Here is a 20,909-nt window from a genome sequence, read left to right as displayed (position 1 = left end):
GGCCCCATCTGGAGTCAGAAATATGCACTTCTCACTGACTTCAGCCAAATTTTCACACACACAACATCTGCAAGACTGTGATCTTAAGATGCATGTGTTGAGTCAAATTGTGCATATACACCCCCTCTGTACATATGCAACATCAGCACTCGCAGTGCTTCATTTTGACCCGTGCAGTCTTTTCGAGTGTGTGAGTAAGTTCCATCATCTTGGAATGATATCGGACTTGGCCATGCACTTACACATTAAGTTGCCAGACAAGAAAAATGATGCTAACCTCTACTGTGGATAAAATATTAAACATATTAGAAGAATGAGACACAGGCAATCTGCTAAGGTTTCTACTTGGCGGCTCTATTGCTGATGAGGCCTTTCTCTGAAGGGAATGCTATTCTTCTCTTAATTCCCAAGGTTAGCACTGACGCTGTGTTTTGTAAAGGATCAAGCTTTAGTGAATTTTCAGCGGCGTGTTTTGGTTCCCTAACTCTGGGGATCATTGAGAGGTGGGTTACGGTATTATTTCATGCTTTACCACAGAGCTCTTCCGTGTTAACAGAAGAATGAAATGAGTGACACTTCATGCTTCTTGTGAAGTGATCTGTGTAACCAGTCTGGGAAGAACTTCTTTTCCTCCATCAAGCACTCTGCGAGCACAAGTAAGGAAAAGAAGGCAGACAGGAGACGTGACATAAGCTAAAATGTGAAATCCTCTGCAACCTAATGAAATTTTTAAGAGCAAAATTCTCACATTTTACAAGAAAATTCTCATTCTAGAGAATTACATGTGTTGTTAAGATGCCTTCGGTTGCCACAGACTACAAATGGCATTTGGTATCTGGCTCAGGTGCCCAATTATTGGTGCGTCGAAAACCAAAATTGATATATCTGGTATCCTGTAGAAAGAGATCTACACAAGAGATGCAAACTGTTGCTTCTTGAGGTGGTGACATTTAGAAATTTAGACCCGAAGCCTTCTAAATTCAACAGAACACTGTAAATCCAGAAATGATACAACTGGTCAGCGTGCAGTGTGGCTGAACACATCAGGATGGCAACATGTGCACAAAATCCACAGCCCTATTTTTGGTTTGTCAAAACAGTAATACAAAATTCAGGGTATTTCCTCAAAATTAATATCTGGACATACCAAATCCCAGCCAATGCTCAATTCCAAAGAAATGCCCCAGGTTTTCTAGACAGTTAATAAATACAGGCATGAAGGGGGTTGGATGTGATGTGACATGCACCCCACTAATCTCAGTGTCTGGACCAGCTCTGTGAAAATTATATGCAGCCAACCTATGTTAGAGCAGAGCTCACTGACAATGCTCGGACATATGTTGTAGGCTAAACAGACAGAAGAATAATTTCAGGACAGAGACAGTATAAAAGGTGATTTAAGGTCACTTTTTGCTCTGATTCCTCTGTACTAAGAAAACCAGAAAGCAAATTAAAGCTTTTTGAACAGCTAACAGTTTATTTTTATATACAGTGGCTAGAGCAATAGTGCCTGGCTTTAGGAATAGAACTGAACAATACAGTGTCATATCCAAAGTATATGTATTTATGTGTTTGAATATGTAAAATACATGTATATACGTATATGTACATTTCACTGGAATAACGTGGGAAATCTAAATATTCTGTGACAACAACTATGCAAGACCAGATACATAAAGATGATGGTAATATATATGAATAAGTGAATTAAGTTATCATAAGCAATAATAATCTTGGCACTTCCTAACATTTATGGGTTTGACTTTGCAATCTGCATGTTCTCTAATGCTCTTCTCAACTGGACCATTTATTAATTTACTAATAAAAAGGCATTTTGTGACCACAGACTTGAACCATCACTAGAATAGAGACTTTTAGACAGAAAACAGTTTTGCTTTATTCTTGCTGCTGAGTAATTGACTGTCAAAGGCAATTGCCATCTTCCAGGTGAATATGCTACTGTGTGAGGGAGAATCACCCATAACCAAATGCTTCACAGCCAATTGCCAGACAGAAAAAAAAAAAAAAATTGTTCAACCGTGCCTACTGTATTACTTTCTTCCTTTCCCCAGGCTCTATTCCTAGTTTCTACTCCTCTACTCTTATCTCCAATCCCATCTCAAGTTCCTGCTTTATTGTCCCTTTAAAATTCATCTCTGTCATTCAGAGAATGACAATTCAGGAGAAAGGCAAGAAAGCCTTTCTGGGCTGTGGTGATGAGTGCTTGATTTGTATTTTTTACAGGTTGGCTAAAAGTTAAGTTTATTTATGTAATGAACATCAAACTTCCATTCTAAAGCCTTTATGAATTAGACATTCTCAGTAAATGAGTGCAAAAATGTTTTAAAGATAGGTAAAATTGCAGTTTTCCTCTATATCTGTCTGGGAAACTGCTGAATGGTTTTAACTGGGACTTTTGAAATAACCTTTTATTTAGGCATGCACATCTCATGTTTTCCTTCTGTAGGTCCCCAAAACTGAGAGCTGTAACAACAGGCAGCATTTTCTATCCTATCTGGAATAAACAGACCTTTCTATATTTTGATTGTCATGTTGAAATATATTTTCTGCTTTTACTTGTATTTTATTTTACATGGAATTCAATACCAAATATTTCTGAAAAGTCTAAAGAATTAGCTCAACTGATAGGGAATATACATTGAATAAGACTTTGGGATAAAATTCCTTCGAAAAACCAAACCTACAAAAATGTTAAAACCATTGCTTATGCATAAACTAAATCACTTGTCTGTAAACATTTTAAAGGGGACTTATATATTATTCTAAAGGGAAAAGTGTTCTACTGTACTATATTACAATACACTCAGGTAAGAGAGAATGTTAACTACCTTCTTTGTAAACTTCCACTGTCTCCTTTAGAATACCTCTATTTTCATAATTAATGTATACTGAAATAATCCATAATCTAGGTACAAATACTATAAAATTTCAGAAAATCCATGGCATTGAGAATTAGATTAGAATGCCTCAAAAATTCTCTACTCTTGCTTTAGCCTGCTGTCACCAGGCACCTTGGAAAACAGGACAACATCACATTATACTGTTTTGAGAGCTCTTATATAGTGGGAAAAGACCAGCAGTACGCATACAGAAGTCAGAGATGGAAAAGACCTACCACATTATCCAGCCCTTCTCTTGGGGCCTGTGTCAAAAATGTTCTCTTCAGCATGTTTACTTGTCATTTTTACTGCTTACTTATAGAAGACCCCAGAGATGGAGCTGCCCCACCCTCCCTATGAGGGGCTGTTCCACAGTCTCTTTCATCTGACTGTCAGCAAAGGGCTTTTATAGTCAAGTGCTATTCTGCTCTCAAAAGTGACTACATAAAAGAGCACCTTCTAATTTCACATACATATTCCCTGTGTATCAGAACTGCATCTATTTATTTCTGTGACTCAGACACACTTGTACTATTTCTATTCCTGTTATCTGTACAGAACAAATACAGTTCAGAAGCAACAAGCTGGCTTCTATTCCCTCTTGTATGTGGCCAATAGTCCCTCAGTCTGTGCACTTAGAGTGGTGAAACTGCATACGTGAAAATAAAGCTGCCCAGCTTTTCCTCAAAGCCCATTTCAAGTTGTTGGGCCTCAATTATATGTGAAAATATGTAAAAAAACAAACACACAAACAAACAAAAAACCCACAGATCACTTACTCAGATTGCAGGAGTCTGCAATGATATGACTAAATAAGCAAGCACCTTTTTATTTTTAAACTGTACTCAGTAATTAGTAGTCACTAAAAGGCAAGCACTTTACTTTTACACTGAGCACTTTACTTTTACTTTTTACTCCTGAGAATTTTTATGCAATGAATTGTTTCGCCCATACTGAATAGAGTAACAGTACACTTTTGGACCAGCCATAGTGTCCCGTCGTTATGTCCTGTCAGACCTACACAGAAACTCAGTCCAACTTTTCTCACTATTTCTTTTCTGAGTTTTATGCATGACCTTTAAATTTTTTCTTCATGTTTTTGCTAGTAATAATGAAATAATTCAGTAGTTCTCAGCAACTTAAAAAAACAGTTGTACTTTGAGTGGCAAATCCTATCTTTTAACTTAAAAAAACATACCTACTTCTTTATAAATTATAACAAAATGGGCAAATTTTATTCAAGACAGATTTAGTGATCTGATCACAGGGGCAATGTATTCAGCAACACTGGTACACCAGAACTACCATAAGCAATGCTGTGAACATGGCTCCTGGCTGTCCTGAGTGATCTGGGAGGCTTCCCTTCTCTCATTATAGAAACACCACAACTTTTTCTTATTAGGGTCTGTAAGTAATACTTTTCATTCTCCCCTTCCCCCATTTTCATGGATGACAGATTCAATTCAGTCAGACAAGATCTCAGACATGGCACAAAGGAAATGAGCTCATCTAGCATGCCTGGTGCCTCCCAGTGTTTCAATCCACTGAAGGAGTTATAAATAAAATCTCTACAGGATAAGAACATAGGTGCAGGAGGAAAAAGGAAGGGTGTTAAAAGGATGCTGGACCATTTCATTGCACTGAACTAGGACAAAGGATGAGTGAGACTACAGAAACAAAATCTGCAATGATTTTCCTTGTGACTGTTTCTACATATCTTTCCAAAAGTAACCCCCTTCCCAAGAGTTACTTACGTCTGTGGAGCTGGGGCTAGGCAGGGACACAGGCTGAACAGCTGCGGGAAAAGTAAATGTGGTCTCTGTCTTTTCATTTTCAGGGGAGTCAGGATAACTGGACAGAGGGGATGTGGGGGTCAAAGCCCCAAACCCCAGCACCGTGTTGTATTTAGGTGGACGACCTACATATTAACAAAAGGGAACAAACAAACAAACAAAAAAAAAAAAAAGGAAAAATGATCTTACATACCTTTGGCCAGTGGTCCTCATTGGCTAGCATGAAAAAGGAAATGATGTAGCACAGAGAGGAAATTAATATAAAAGTTACAAGTGGAAGGACAGAAGCAAAGATTAAAACATTTTTAAGAAATCTTCAAGTAGAATTTTGCAAGGAAAGAACATTTAAAAGATGTATTTCAGAAGGAAATAGAAACAAGTTCTGTCGAGGGTCAAAGTATCGCTCTCACAAAAGCAGTGTGGGAATGCTTTCCATTCCTAGAAACAAGGCTATTCAGTTTTTAGGGAGAGCATGTTGGCATCAAAACTAGAGAGAAGCCACAATAACTACTATTAAATCCCTTCTACTGTTATCCCACACATTCCTATCTTTCTACTGCCAGCATAAATCTACACAAAGGTTAAGTCCTTTATCACAGGCCAACACTCACCATTCCAACCCTCTCCTTTTCTTCCCATTTTTTTAAACCCACTCACCCACAGATCAGCACTTTCTACTCTACTGGTACATCTTTTAAATTAGGCTAGAACAGGTCCTATTTTGTGACTCATAACCCCAGCACTACCAGCTGTAATCTATCATTGGTCTTCCACTGTAACCCTCACCCAAATCCTGTGCTCTTTCTTAGCATTTCTCAGTCAAATACATTTAATTCTACACAACTCCTATGTGCTCCTTTAGACTAGCAGAAGTGCAAAATGTGTTTGTAACTATTTTCATAAAATTACGTATGCAAAGGAAGGTGGCAAAAAACAATATGTAACCATCATTTCTGCCTCCCTTCTCCTGGGTAATTTATGGATATGTAAACATAAAGGACCTAGGATCTAGGAATAATTCTCCGGATTTTATGTTTACAGATTGTCAGTCCATACCTATTAACATGCTAAACCTAGCATTTAAAGTCTGGATATGTTCCAGAACTAAGTATGTCCTTGGAAACGGATTTCTGATAGTGATGTCCATGGCTGAAATTTCTGACATGCTCAGCACCATCTAGAATTAAACTAAAGCTCTCAAGGGCACTTGCTTGCATAAGCTTTTCACCTAATATATTGCTATACTAAATCACAAAACAAATGTATACATCCAAATCTTTTGTCAACTGAAAATTCATGCTACTAGTTTGGTACTGATACAAGGTGCAGGCTCACAACAGTGTGGGAGAAAAAAAAAAAAAAAAAAAGAGCATAACAGCAGTCAGCATGCATAAATAGGCTAGGAAAATATCAAGTACAAAAGCATGCAAACTCTTTCATTGACACAGTAATTGTTCACAATGAGTTATAAAACAGAATTAAGAAATCATTACTAGAAGTAGGAACATTTACTTATCCACAGATCAAATGTAAACCTCTCTCTCTATAAAATCTGTATCATACTATTTATAAATATATTTTTTTATGTCATTAGAGGATGGCACTAGAGACTGATGTGCTTTATTCAGAAATAGCATGGATGCATAAGTGTCAGTTTTGCCACATTGCCTTCTGAACTGACAAGGTACGTCAAGGAGAGTACATGTGAAATGGATATATGACCTTGCAGCCAAAAAAAAAAAAACAAAAAAAAAACAGAACAAAACAAAACAAAACAAAAAACAACAGAATTGGAACTGGTTGATGCTGGGTTAGACTGTGGATTTTAAATATGCTCGATTGCTTAAGTCTGTAAAAACTGCAGAAAAGTGTCAAAAATCAGGGAAAGATTGTCATGTATGTGTGGTTGATGCCATGCACAAAAAACAGTATCAAGTTCTCTGCTATGCTGTTCTGACTCATCTGATTCACCATAACCTAAGCCTTAAAATTTCACCTGTTTTACAGAAGAATTTCTACTGAATAATACTGCATACCTATATGAAACACCATCTCTTCTGTTTGGACAAGTGGCACTCTGCTTGCAGTGAAGTGCTCAGTATGAGCAAGATAGTCTTTCTTTCTCAAGATAAAATCTTTCCAAGGACATATCTCTGCTCATGGTAGGGAACAAGCTTTTCTCACACTAAGTTTCCTCTCCTATTCTGGGCAGAGACACTTCTTCCATAACCACCTTCTTGATAATAGCAATACAATTTACTTATTAACAAGAGGATCTTGACAGCAGCTTTATACCACTAAATGATGTTCAAACATCTCACCTTTCACTTTGCTCTATTTTTGGGGGGCAAGAGTGAAACTGAAATGAAACACTGAGCTGCCTAATAAAACCTGCTGTGCTAATCCCTGGAAGTCATGATCTGTGTCTGCCATAGAACTTCACTATACAAATAAAGTACTGCAGTGCCCTTCCTTATTTTGTTCTTCATATCAACAAGGGGACTACAAACACAAGATGGAGAAAGAAGCACACAGCAGGAAGAGAAGTCTAAGTATCTCTCACCTCTTTTGCGTGTCCCAGGATGCATTGTGCTGTTCAGGTACGTGACTGCACTCTTCTTGCGCTGTAGGGGAGAATAGAACCATTTTTGTTGGCTAACATTTTTGGCAACAACTATATGCAATATTTGATGGATAGCATGGTAGTACTACATGAGACGACTGGCTCTTCTATTTTCTGGAGCATAGCTTCAGAAAGGTCAGCTTTTTTACACTACTTCTGACATCTGGACTGCTTCAGGCTAATATGCAAGCTGACCTGATGGCTAGGACTAACACACACTGCCATTTAATGTCAGCTTTACATAAGGGAAGGCAGAAAGGAATGCAAGTATTAAAAGAACACCCCAATGTATTTACTTTTAAAAAATCTGAGGGTCATATCATTGCAATGGCCTTTTAAATCATAAACAATAGCTTCCCTGTCTAGTTAGAACTGAGACAGCTTAGTAGGCAGCGACATGGCAGAAAAACACACAAGCTCAGAATGAAAGTACTAGCTTCCCCCGGCAAGAGATCAATACCTCAGGCTCAAAAACTGCTCCACTGTATACTGGATTTGCTGTTGTTCTTCTTTTCCTCTCTTGTCGCTTACTTTGGATTTCTTGTAAAACAAAGCATTCAGGTTAGAGAACAACAGGCCTCAGAAATAATACAAAGTTCTCAGAATACAGTTTGCATGTGAATTTAGCTGTGAAGGTTTCTGCAGAACACCACTCATACTCAATACAGGCAACTTTGTCACACTTCTGATTTCTGGAGGTTTGAAAACTAAGATCTAACACGGAATGTAAGTGCTCATCTAATTCACAAAATGACTACCATCTTCTGTCTAAATGAAAGTACTCCCTGACTACGACTTTTTAAATTGGTGGTCAGTGTAATTGAGAGCTAAAACTAAAAGCCTCTGGTAACCTTTTCAATACTTAAAAATAAATGCAGTACAGAAATATGCAAGCTGCTGCAATTTAGGCTGTTTCTCACTGTATAGGATTAAGAAAGCCAATTATCTATCAACTCATTTCCTTTACGGATTACAGTTCCATGAAATTGTGAAATAAATGAGAAATCCAGATGTGAGTTACCGTAAAATTATCCATGGCATAACTTTTCAGATACAGGGGCTGCCCCAAAAGCAACATTGTCACAAACTTCTTTCCTACTACCAAAACATACAATTTCTTCCCAACCACTGATCTCAGCTGCATAAGCAACTGATTTGTGTCCATGTAAGATGGGGAATAAAAAGGATGCACAACAGAGACTAAGATCAAGAGTACAGACATCCCAAATGCATGTAATACAGATATATTTTGATGCTTGGACTTCCAACTTAGAATGGCCATGAAGCAGAGAGCTCAAGAACCAACTTATGACATTTTTCTTACCTTCCAGATGGTCATGAGTAACTAGTCCCAGAGATACCATGAAGGCAAGTTTCTGTGAGAAGAAAGAAAGAGAAAAACACAAAGATCGTAACAATTCCAATCGTTAGGATAAGCTACTTAGGCCCTTTAAAGTCAGTTGACAGGTAACTAAGCAACAAAGAAGTTATTAATAATGCTTTGCTTCTATAAATTACTTTTCATTCATATATGTCAATCTGTTTTACAGAAGATAGACGACAGTCCCATTTTCTAGATGGGAAACTAGGCTGAGATGTAGGGAAATGCCAGTTGCTCATGATCACAGAGTTGGCAGAGCTAGTAACAAGAATGCAGTTTCTTTACTTCCAATCCAGCACTGAAACAACTACGTGATTGGCTCTTAGTAAATGCCAACACAGTTCACTTGCCAGCAAAACATTGCTGGTTGCAGAACATGATCTCCATATTATCTCTATGATTATTGCAGACTACAAGGAGCAACGCTGGCTTACATTTGCAGTTTGATAAGGGCTATGGCTTTCTTAAAGGATTCTAATTTTAATGCAGGAATTGCAAAGACATCTAAAAATCAGAATTTGTACTGACAACATTTAATGCTCACAGTAGTCAGTTTGAATCCATCTACAAAAAATAAACATAGCAGAACATTTAGCTGTAATCAGTTCCAAAGCTTGTCATGGCAGGAAGACTTTAAAAATACCCATTTTGTCCATTTTATCACTGTAAAACTAACTATATGTAAACTGGAATAAGAACCGGGAGAATGTGAACATACGTTACTCTTCCCGTCCTGCTCACCAGAACAGTGGTATTTCATACAGCAAGATAAAGACAGTTCTCCAGCATTAAAAATAACTTCAGAAGTTTAGAAGTCTAAAAGCTCAAAGGAATGGAAATCAGTGCTGTAATCTAAGCCTCCTGGTTGAAGGAAGTATCAGAGGGAACTTATGATCTTCTAGCTTAACAAAAGGCTCAGAAGTCCAATGTATCTCAGGACTGAAAATGCAAATGCATTATATCTATTTAGATTTCTTATTCTTTAGCCCTATCAGCTATTGCTGTCCAACAGGAATGTAAGGAACATAAAAACTTAGGAGTCTTGATGGAACAGAGGAGAAAATTTGTTTTCTGAAGGGCAGAGTACTTCTTTTTTGTCTGAAAAGAACGCTCTGGATGTGTTCTGATACCTGTGGATTTTCTTCTCGTTTTGGCTTCGGTGCAGCAGGTGGAGTAACTGTACGACTTTCTGTTTGCTTCTCTTCTGCTTCCACATGTGGTTTAATAGTCTGAAAAGGAACAGTGTTTCTTTCATTCAGTGATAAGAATGACTTTTTTACTTTGACTAATAAAGCAAAACAAATACTTTAGCAGATACAGGAGAAAAACAGTATAAAACAGGCAGTATGCTAACAAAGACTTAATTGAGGAATCTGACGTGAGAGGAATGTTAATTAGTGTTTTGCTTTAACAAAGGATGGAGCAGCCTCACTACCATTCCATTAACCCAAGCAGCCATGCAAGCAATAAAAGTCATGGTAAGAGTTAACTGCATTACAGAAATCACTATACTGAATGGGATAGAAAACTTCCAGGTAAAAAACACTCTCACAGTACATGTATTTTGTACTTCTGGCTCCTTGGTCTTCATGAAGAATTATGAATGGCTCAAACACTGTCTCTCTGACTCCTAAGATCTCAGATGTTTCTGAAACTTTTTTCTTTTCTGAAGTTAGAATGATTTGCAATGGTATCAAAAAACTTTGCATGACAATCCTCAACACATGGTACAGCTGCCGATTCTACAAATTAAGATAATCTCTACAGAGACACAAACTTTTCCCCTTTAACATATAGGGAATATATACAAAAATAATCGTGTGTTATTAAGCCACCAGCATTTTTCTGCATGTTTTTCAACAGTTCCTTGAATTTCCAGTAATTATTGAAAGAGCAAATTAATATCGCTGACATCAAAAGGAACAGGCATCTAAAGTACAGTATTGTAAAAGTACAACTTCAAATCATATGAAAAGGGCATGCATTGCTAAATAACTTGTAAAACTGCCTTGATGTACACAAGAACCTACTCATGTGAATTTATAAGGAGAACTGAACATGAGCATAACGTTCATGCACAAGCTTTTCAGTCTCTATAGGTGACTTCAAATATGGTTGATAACTTCAAGGCACATTAGTCTATGAAGGAGTTGTAAGTGAAATATATACAAATATATGCACAATTATATAAAAATATATGTTATAGATAATGTATTATGCATTATACAATATTATAATATTACTAACATGTAATATACTAAGGAGTTAAAAGTGAAACAGAAGATTGCTTCACTTGAAATGAATGGCAAGGACTGCAGCTGCAACCCACACTAAAGCAAAATTTTATTTTACAACAATCTTTACTGGAAAGAGACTTTAAAACTAAACATCCAGAATGCTCTGTTTCTGAAGGTCTCCCTTCCGCCCATTCAATCCAATTTAGTCATGGGAAACTGCCAGTCTTCAGAAGCTGAGTGAGACTATTTTGTCTCCAATCACAAGTGTACAAGACTACAAGATCAAGGAAGAAATTATTGTACTTATTGCATTATATACTCCTATGATTTTGTGTTGTTTTTTTTTTCCTTTTTTTGTTGTTGGTTTTTTTTTCTTTTTCCTTTCTTGTAGCCACTATCTGAAAAACAAACCCACTGAAAACAGTGTTTCTTAAAAGCCTGATATGAACACGGACTTCTGTTTGTACTTGGTATCCAGTAAATTAGTACAGCCCTGGAATATTGCTTGTTTATAAACTACTGAAGTTAAGACAGTACAGGGAGAATAAAAACCCTGAAGTTTGAGAATAAGATTCCAATGAGCCATATTAAAGAAAAGGTAATTTCTACCCCAAGAGTTGAAAGTCATTCCTTAATTTGTACTGTTGTTGGAACACGAATATTTCCAGTACCACTGAAAATTTCTGCATTTCTTATCCTCTCCAGAACTGGCTCCATAAAGCAATAAACCCGGTATGTTTATCTAGTAGATACTTTCTTATCTGTACCTGTTTTTCAATGTTTGGTTTGCTGATCTGTACAGTCTGAGGTCCAGCGAGCCTGGTACCCGGTGCTGCTATCACGATGCTGGTGAGCTGTGCCATAGGGAAGGTTTTGGCTATGGTTGCTGTCTGCCCGTTAACTACACGAACTGGATGTATGGAGTTCTGAGAGTTGGGTAAAGAGGTGGGTGTGAACTTTGTTGTCAACATCACAGGCCTCTGAATAAGCTGAGGAGCTGCAAGCATTGGAGGAGGTGCTGGGGCAATAGGAATGTTATTTTGGGCAACTGGTTTAGGTCGAACCTACAAAAAAGTAAAAAAGACAGAAAGATTCATATATGAGTATTGCAAAAGAACTTCTTTACCAAGTCTTTCAATTCAGCCTTTATATTCCATGCAAGGTTGCTTCATTACTTACAGAATGTAATTTTTAGCATAGCATCATAAGTATTCTATGAGAAAGAAAAGCCACGTTTTCAAACCTACTTGCATAAGATGCAGCCATAACATTTGCATGTGAAGTCACGGTCCTTGAAATGGTATTTTGATGCACAGATATTTATATACTGCGTGTGTACTGCCAAGTGCCTTATATATGTCTAAATCAACATATTGGTTTTGCAAGCCAAATATTCATGTAATATTTACCGGCACTGCTGAGGCGCTCATGCTAAAAGTGTGTCTCAAGGCTTTACACTGAGCCTTCAGCAAATTTTCAGAAAATCCTTGTTACTGTTGTCATCTCTATCTATATCTAAATAGACACATGCACAACAAATCTTGCTAAACAAACAAACAAACAAAAATCAAGATTATACATCAATCTCTCACTGAAAGTGATAAAGGGTAAAGGTAAATGAAGTTGTTAATCTTTTTTCTTTCTTGGGCAAAAAGTTTTTCAGTCCTCCACCACCAATATTTGCTTATTTCTTGCCCATTGTTATTTTTTTCTTATCACATCACTACGAAGTATAGAAGTAAAATGCATTACTCTGAAAATAAAGCCTTTTTAATTGTTTAATTTCTATTGTCCTATCCATCTTTAATATTCCGTTACAATTTTATCATTGAAAACTAGGAAAACTCCTCACAGATCTCACTGTCCCTAAGTCTTAACCAGATATCAGCCCATACTTTCCTTTTCCTTTTCCTTTTTTTCTTTTTTTTTTTGTTTCTGTAAAAGATTCAGAGTTTTAGCCACAGTGCCACATACACCTTGGTAATTAAATAGTTCCTCCAAGATTTATTTACCTATTTATTTGTTTATTTATTTAAAATGAATCAATGTCTTTCCCAAACCGTGGAAAAACTTGTTAAAAAAAAACAAGTTTTACTGCTCAGCTGCTAACAGGTCCCTTTCTGTTGCAATACGGAAACACTTGGGAACTATCTAAAGACATCTTGTTTTCGCTTTTTTGCTCATGAATGGCAAACAATAACAGCAATTTAAGGCCTTGGGTAATACTTTGATTTTGCTAACGCCAGTTCAGTGGGTTCATATCATATGATACAAATACTTCCATATATGATCATCATATGTGAATCTCATAATCACAGACCCATGCAGGTTAGAAGGAAGCTCAGGAGGTCACTAACCCAATCTCCTGCTTAGAGAAGGGCCGACACTAAATGCAGAGGCCAGATTGCTCAGGACCTCATCCAGACAAGTCTCTGAAACCTCCAAGTTTGGAGCTTCTATAACATCTCTGGGCAGCTTCTTCCACTCCTAAGTGTCGTCACAGTGAGAAATTGTTTCTTGACTGGACATTAGGAAAAATTTCTGTACTGTGAGGGTGGTCAGACACTGGGACAGGCTTCCTAGAGAGGTGGTTGATACCCCATGTCTATCAGTTGGACAATATGCTTTAACTTTTGGTTAGATCTGAAGTGGTCAGGCAGTTGGACTGTATGATCTTTGAAGGTCCCTTTCAACTGAACTATTCCATTCCATTCCATTCCATTCCATTCCATTCCATTCCATTCCATTCCCTGTTTAAACCTTTCCTGTTAAAATTTATGATCCTTATCTGTAATTCTCCTGCCATGCACCTATGTCTCCATCTTCTTTATTTCTTTGTAGGTATTGGAAATAAGGCTGCTGTTAGGTTCCCCAAAATCTCTTGTATAAACTGAACAAGCTCAGCTCTCTCAGCCTCTCCTTGTAGGTCATGTATTTCTACCTGCCCCCCCCAACTATCTTAGTGGCCCTCCTCCCCCTAAATTTGAAATTAATTCAAATTTCAATCAACTTCCTCCTTATACCAGGGGGGCCAGAACTAGATGCAATGCACTAGATCCATTTTTATGATTGCTGAGAAAAGGTGGCTAATCTCCTCCATTGATCCTGTTGGTACAGCCCAATATGCTGCCAACCTTCTCTGATGCCAGGGCACACTACTAGTTCACATTTAGCTACTGTCAGACAAGACCTTTCTAAAAAGTGCTGCTTCCCAGACTGCCAGTCCCCAGCCTGTACCTAATGCAGTGGGTTAGTCCATCTCAGGTGCAAGACTATGCCTTTTTCCTTGACAAATTTCAGGAGATTCCTGCTGGCTAACTCCCTTACCCTGTCTGGGTCCCTCTGAACGGCAGCACTGCCCTCAAGTGTGTGGACTGCACCCTCAAATTTGGCATCATCCGCAAACCTGATGAAGATGAATTGTCTCCTCCACCAGGTCACCAATAAAGACCAACAGACATGATGTACATAGAAAATATCTTCTATTTATGCTATAATTAAGGCCTTTCTTCTATTGTTTGTTCTCTGTACACCCACCTGTGGAAGAAAATTTGGACGAGGAGTGAGTCTGGGAGGAGGGATGAACTGCGGCACTTTTATGGGCTGAGGTGTAGCCTGAACCTGCTGTAAGAACATAAAAGACAGTTAAATAAGTGGAAAACAGCTTTGAAGTTGTTCACCAAAATCAAACTCCTGAATGTATTTTCAGACTTGATGTTCCTGGTTTTCCACTCTGTAAATATTTTTTCACAGTAACAGCTTCTTCATTATAAATGTATTGAAGTCAGAACTAATCTTACGTCCCTGTTCCTGTACACCTTGGAACACAAATTGAAGGTATCTTTCCTTCTAGTGCAACTGTACTACTATGCTATATGATCTAAAACCATTTCATTTGAAGATAAGGAAACTGCCATTTGTTTTAATAGTTAATAATTGGCTTTACAACAGACAGAAAATAATACCAGCCTTTGATGTCCAGCTACATGAACTATTGTCCTATTGTATTCAGTGATATACAGAAGAATGAAAGAGTATCTCATAAAAATAGTAAAGAACTGGAGGTTAAAACTCTTCTATTTCTAGCAATATTAATGACACTATGAAGGGCTGTAAACACACAACTTAAAATTTTCAAAAGTAAGCCAATCGAAACAATTAGGATCTGATTTTAAGGAGTCCTAAGTACTTCGCTGTCTACCTGAAATCAATTGGAGCTGCCACATAATTAATCTCTGAATAGCCCTAGTGACTACACAGTGAGATGCTCTGAAATCCATGTCCATGTTAGTTTCCACCTTTCTGTACTTCCGTCCACGCACATAAGATTGCAATTTACTTCAAAAAGCTCTTGTACTGATTAATTAATGCTTGGGAAAATATTCTGAGATTTTTGATGAAATGTACTACCAAAACAAAAATCACGGACAAGTATTGTGTCAGAATCACCTTGCAGTCTAAGTAAGTTACTCAGCAAAGGGACTGAGCAGAAACATGAAGGCCAGATGAGAGTGGGGCAATGGATGACACTGGAAAAGGGAATAGCATAATAACTCCATTCAGTCTGTTCTGATTACAAACATATGCCTCATTAGGAAGCAAAATTACTTTCATTTGCAATATTAAAATGTTTTTTTTTTTTTTTTTTTTTTAAGATAAGTAAAGATTTATGTTTAGTGAAATTTCAATCTTTAATTCAGAAGTAAAATTTCTCTGTCATGATCTCATACAATTACTGGTTTCCAGTCCAAGAAGCCTATATAATCCAATTCTAAAACATTACTTCTTATATTTTCAGGTGGCTGATTGATTGTTCAGCAGCTTTACTACTCTTGAAAAGACTGTGTGATGTAATCAAAGCACTTTCCAAAATACACTTAAGGAAACAGGATCTATGTATGAAAAAGTGGTGATTGAAGACAGGATAGTGAACAGAGTTAAGCGGTGTGTCTAACACCGGAGACTATCACAGAAAGGGAACACGAGAGATTGACTCAAAAAATATAAGATGAAGACCCCAAATGATCAACCAAAGAAACTCGGACACCACCTTTATCAAACTAGCTGAATTTTGCAGAACACAGCCACATAGCCTAGGTAGGGGCAAAACAATTGATACTTCCCCATGACTAATAGCTGCAACCAGGGGAAACTCTACACAGAGGCGATGACAGAACTGATTTAATTCTATAATCAAAACAGTAATAACAACCCATGTAGATGGTAAATGCTTTTCTCTTAGACTCTTATTTTAACAATGTTAAACTAAGGAAGCCTCGTAACAGGTACTTACTTTTCTTTCTCCTGCAAAAAATTGACTATTCATTTAAATATTTTCTCTAGCCCTCTTGTAAACTCAAACCACATGTATCCGCAGGGCAAACCCATGAAATGCTTACCAAAGTGACTGTATTTTTTGCCACTATTTGGACTGCCTCAGCTCCCGGCCCAGTGACCTTATTTGTTGTCTGGAGGTTGACTGGTGCATTCTGCGCATCGGTGCTGAGGACCGCTTTCTGATTGTTGTTGATAGCAGTGACCATGGCAATGGTGGGTCTCTGACCCACAACGGAGGCAGGCATGGTCGCAGTTGCTGCTTTCAAGACGAGAGGTAGTGTCTTAGTGGTGATCATTGAAGCTGTAGTTACAGTTTTCTAGAGGAAACAGAAAAAACACTGTAAGAGACAGAGACGCTTTGTATCAGACAGGATGTGGGTTGGTTAGTTGGAAACAATCGACAGAAGAAGAAAAGGCAGCACTGAGTCTACCTACCTACTGTTCAGACAGGCACATTATCTTATGCCTCTGAAAACTGGATAGCTAGAAAGAAATTCAGAAAACACTTCTATACTGTTAGGGTGGCAGGGCACTGGAACAGGTTGCCCAGAGAAGTTGTGGAGTCTCCTGCTCTGTCTGGAGATATTCAAACCCCCCTGAATGAAATCCTGAGCAATGTGCTCTGGGTGATGCTGCTTGGCGCGGCGCTGGACTCGGTGATCTCCAGGGGTCCCTGCCAACCTCAACCACTCTGTGACGCTGTGACAAGTTACTAGACAAATCTCTTTTGGGGCACCTGTTGGGTACATTTTAACCATCTGCAGCATTACAGATTGATTCAAAAACAATTCCTAAGAAAATGACAACCAAGCATTAGTAGTGGCATATATATTTTTAGATCTTTTACTTTCATAACTATCACCAAATGTTTGCTGTCAACATCAAACCTATATAGTGGAAGTTTATGAAACAAACCAGCAAACTAGCTTCTCACCAATTAAAACTCAAAATTTCAAATGGAAACTCAACTTACAGAGATCATTGTGATCAGAGAAAGAGGGAAAAACATTCATACATTTGTTTCTTAAAGAGCGAAAATGGATTTTGATTCTGGCTATCCCAAATTTCAGTTTTAGTCATACATACAGCAATTTAGCCCTCCGTGTTCTCTCCTAAGAATATCAGCAGGGCTATCATGGAGTTGCTGTAAGAGCTAGCTATAAGCCTGTCCAGTTGCAGGCAATTAATTCTAACTTCTCAGGAGCAGGGGTGATTTTGGTGCATGTATGTGATTGCGTGATGCCCTTAGCCTGTTTTAATGAGAGTAGTTTTGAATCACTGAACTCTGAATTTTATCTGAAATGCCTGGGTACACTATGCCCATAAATTCAGTGTATTCCAAAGTTAAACAACCATAATTTCATAATTTTGTTTGAAAAGGTACTGCCTTCTAAGATGCTAAGGGAAACAGAAAATTACAAATCCCATCCAAAAAGCAACAAGGTAGGAAAATCTCCATATAAAACCGGAACACAATATGCACGGAAAAATCATGACAAATGACACTCAACAGAATGGCAGGTGAACTTATTCCTTCTCTCTCTGGTATAAAAAATCCATTGTACCAATGACACTGCATCTTCCAAACAGTTATTGGCATCATTAAATGCTCTTAGTATGAAGTAAGAGCCATTCCCACCTGATGACAGCGCTAGATGTTAAAACAGGAAAAAATGCAGAGCCAGGGATCAGGCAGTCTTTTTCATGGTCTGAACATGCCTGATTTAGATTGCTCGATTTTCATCAGACAAGACCTTTCACTTCTTTCTAATAAAATACTATACATATATTTCCAGTTGATTTCTTCCGTATTTCTTCAGTACTATTTCCTTAACCAAAAATGCATTTACCTTCACACCACTTTCTCAATGCTTAAACTACATCTCTTAATTGTTAATGACACACAAGTGGGGAAAAAATCACTGCATATTGCCAAATCAAAGGATATTTTATGCTACAATTTTATACATTTTTGTAAAATCCAGTCATAATTATTTTTCCCTTCTCTCAGCGTGAATAATTCACCCTTTTTTTTTCTTAGATATAATAGCTTCTTATTGACCTCTGCTGCACGTTCTCCAAAACAAGAGGCTCCTTTCCCCTAATGCAGTAGTGTTATTATTCAAGCATTTCCAACGAAATGTAACACAGTGTCATTTTCACAAGCATTACATTCAGCCATAAACATTTTAAAGAAAAGTGAATCAATCATGTAACACAAGACTGGGAATCTTTCAAAGGGTTCTGGTAAGTCTGTAAGTACTAAGAGCATAGTTTCAGTCAGCAGATCACAGAGCTTGAATTTCCCTGTTACTTTGCTGAGCATTAATTGCTTTGGTTATTCTAAAAAGTTTTCAATGCATGAATTCATATTGAAGTAGCATCCATAGTAAGTTTGCATTATTTCACATAATAACACTGTAATAACATGACCTTTTAGCAGGCTTGCTGCTTTTGGAAAAATTTAAAAGCCCTTCTTAGTGGATTATATTAAGTATATTAAAATGTCACTATTAAGGCAGTATATATAACTTTATTCCTAAATTGAATTACTCTGAAAATAACCATTGAAAGCACTCTCTTTACTGACACAGCCTTGGAAGATATACTATTTTCAAAAGTTGGCAGCAAAAAACTTTCTGCAGAGACAAAATATAGGATTTTTCTTTATATGTGAATGGGCTTGTCTTCGTTGAAAAAGAAGGCATGTTTTGATTGAGGGGCAATGGGAGAGAGAATCTGTACACAGATTCTGTGTATAAAAGGAAGTGACTTGACTTCAGAGTTATACCAACACGAATAATAACAAAACACTGTTAAGGATAAGAGCTGGTTTATTTTATTGAAACGAGAGGAAGACCTGCCTTTCAGTTTATAATTACTTTCCAAGTACGACTGCATCAATGGAAGACGGGTGTAGCAGTTTTTTGACTGTTTCACTAGAGGGCTCTTTAACTTTGAACAAAACCTAAATTTTCAGAACCCAGAAGATGACCTGGAAGTTAAAGCATGAATGCAAAGTGTGGAGTACGGAGAAATGCATGAGACTGCTTTTGCAGTCATGTTTCCTGACAGAAGAGACCAATGATACAGCAAAGAGTGAACCACTGTCTGCTTGTAAATATTTTAGGGCACGTTAATATACACTTCTTTGTTCTATCTTAGCTTCAGAATAATGTTAGTGTTTAAAAATATCTTTTTCTTTGTTAAATTTGTGTCATTTTTTCAATATTATTTTATCAAAAATGCAAGTACCTAAGTCTTACACATACATTTTTAGAGAGCAACTTGTTGAGTTAATGAGAGAACTAACCCAGTCACGTCTTACCCCTCTGTTTCCAGGAAAAGGGAAGACAAGAATCATAACTTGTCAGAGATGTGGTTGTGATTCCCTGCAATATGCATAAAGCAAACTTCAGCGGTGAATTCTGCCATTTGCCTATCCAGGTAAACATGGGCTGCTGAGATAGCAACAACAGGAAAAAAGACTTCACATACCCTGTTTTATTACAAAACACATCCCTGCACTTTCTAGCAGTTTTATTAGTAGACTTTTGGGATTCTATATTTAAGCAGTAGAGACTTTGAATCAGCTTGGAATTTCCATCTCAGTAAAAGTGGACCACTGTCTCTGGTGAGTTCTGGGATTATGTCTCTAATCCTATACTGTAATGAAATTTAGTGTATCTTTCCAATAAAGACACTACTTTCTAATATTCAAACTTTGCAACTACCATTGTATACTTTTAGATTAATCCTTGCAGACTCAGGTAAGTATTACTAGACACGAGTTACATGTGTTTAGAAAACCAAGCAGAAAGAAAAGGGAACTGTTTTCTTATATTTTGTTCACAGATACAAAGACTGTCAGTCTTTTAGAAATATATTATTTTAATCATACACCTCATACTGCGCATGCACAGTCTTTACTATTTTGTGAGACCTACTGACTATGGGCAATCATTCACACACCTGTGAAAAAGGTGATTAATTTGCTAAGCTTTTATTTATTTCTAAGAGAGGTGATACTGCCTCCCTTCTTTTCCGTGACATTATGATCTGGCTTTTAATTGCTATTTTGAGGTAACTGCTGGAAAAAAAACAACAACACAAAACCCTTATGTGCATATGCACAGAAAGAGAAATTCATACTGGTATATTAAGAGGATGAAGTAAAGGTTTGTAGTTTTCTGTCTGAACCTTTCTTTGACTTTTTTTTTTTTTCCAGTGAACTTTGCCTTCAGAGAGGATAAGAACTGTTGTAGCAATTCTTACCTGTGATCCAATCACGTTTGGAGAGGGTGCAGTAGACTGCTGCTGCTGTTGATGGTGGTGCTGCTGTAGCTGTTGTAGTGGTTGCGGCTGTGGTGTCTGTAGTTTGTTTTCCGACTGTGCCAATGGCTGTATTTGAAATTTACTATCTGGCTGTTCCTGCTTCACTATCAAATTCTTTCGAAGCTGTTCCACCACTCTTTTCTACCAGATAAACAAAAACATAAACAGATATGATTATGTTTATTTAGCTGCATATGTTAGAGCAGATAATAACATCTAAAGCATTTAATGCAAATAAAGAACTACTCAGAAGTGCAGTAGGAATTCTCTCTTGGAATTTTAAAAATTGGTGTTATCTAATGG

At 37.4% G+C, this 20,909-nt stretch overlaps 1 protein-coding gene across 10 annotated transcripts in view; it reads right to left on the bottom strand.

Annotated features, from left to right (window-relative positions):
* PHF21A (PHD finger protein 21A) overlaps nt 1–20,909 on the bottom strand; it is a 132,363-nt gene that overhangs the window by 6,959 nt on the left and 104,495 nt on the right. For 5 of the 10 annotated variants that reach the window (XM_027459645.3, XM_027459649.3, XM_027459648.3 and 2 more), the window contains exons 6-14: nt 20,547–20,747; nt 16,334–16,588; nt 14,472–14,558; nt 11,702–11,998; nt 9,828–9,926; nt 8,641–8,692; nt 7,777–7,856; nt 7,257–7,317; nt 4,655–4,818 (exon numbers count right to left, since the gene is read on the bottom strand). In XM_027459645.3, coding sequence (XP_027315446.1) covers nt 4,655–4,818; nt 7,257–7,317; nt 7,777–7,856; nt 8,641–8,692; nt 9,828–9,926; nt 11,702–11,998; nt 14,472–14,558; nt 16,334–16,588; nt 20,547–20,747 — 1,296 coding nt within the window. Of the gene's footprint in view, nt 1–4,654; nt 4,819–4,886; nt 4,910–7,256; nt 7,318–7,776; nt 7,857–8,640; nt 8,693–9,827; nt 9,927–11,701; nt 11,999–14,471; nt 14,559–16,333; nt 16,589–20,546; nt 20,748–20,909 lie in introns of all 10 variants that reach the window. The other 5 variants (XM_038180697.2, XM_038180698.2, XM_027459650.3 and 2 more) reach the window with 3 other exon arrangements.

Source organism: Anas platyrhynchos, chromosome 5 (genome assembly GCF_047663525.1).
Source record: "Anas platyrhynchos isolate ZD024472 breed Pekin duck chromosome 5, IASCAAS_PekinDuck_T2T, whole genome shotgun sequence".
Classification (NCBI taxonomy): Eukaryota; Metazoa; Chordata; class Aves; order Anseriformes; family Anatidae; genus Anas; species Anas platyrhynchos.
Note: the sequence above shows the minus strand (reverse complement) of the source record. Positions and strands in the feature narration are given on the sequence as shown.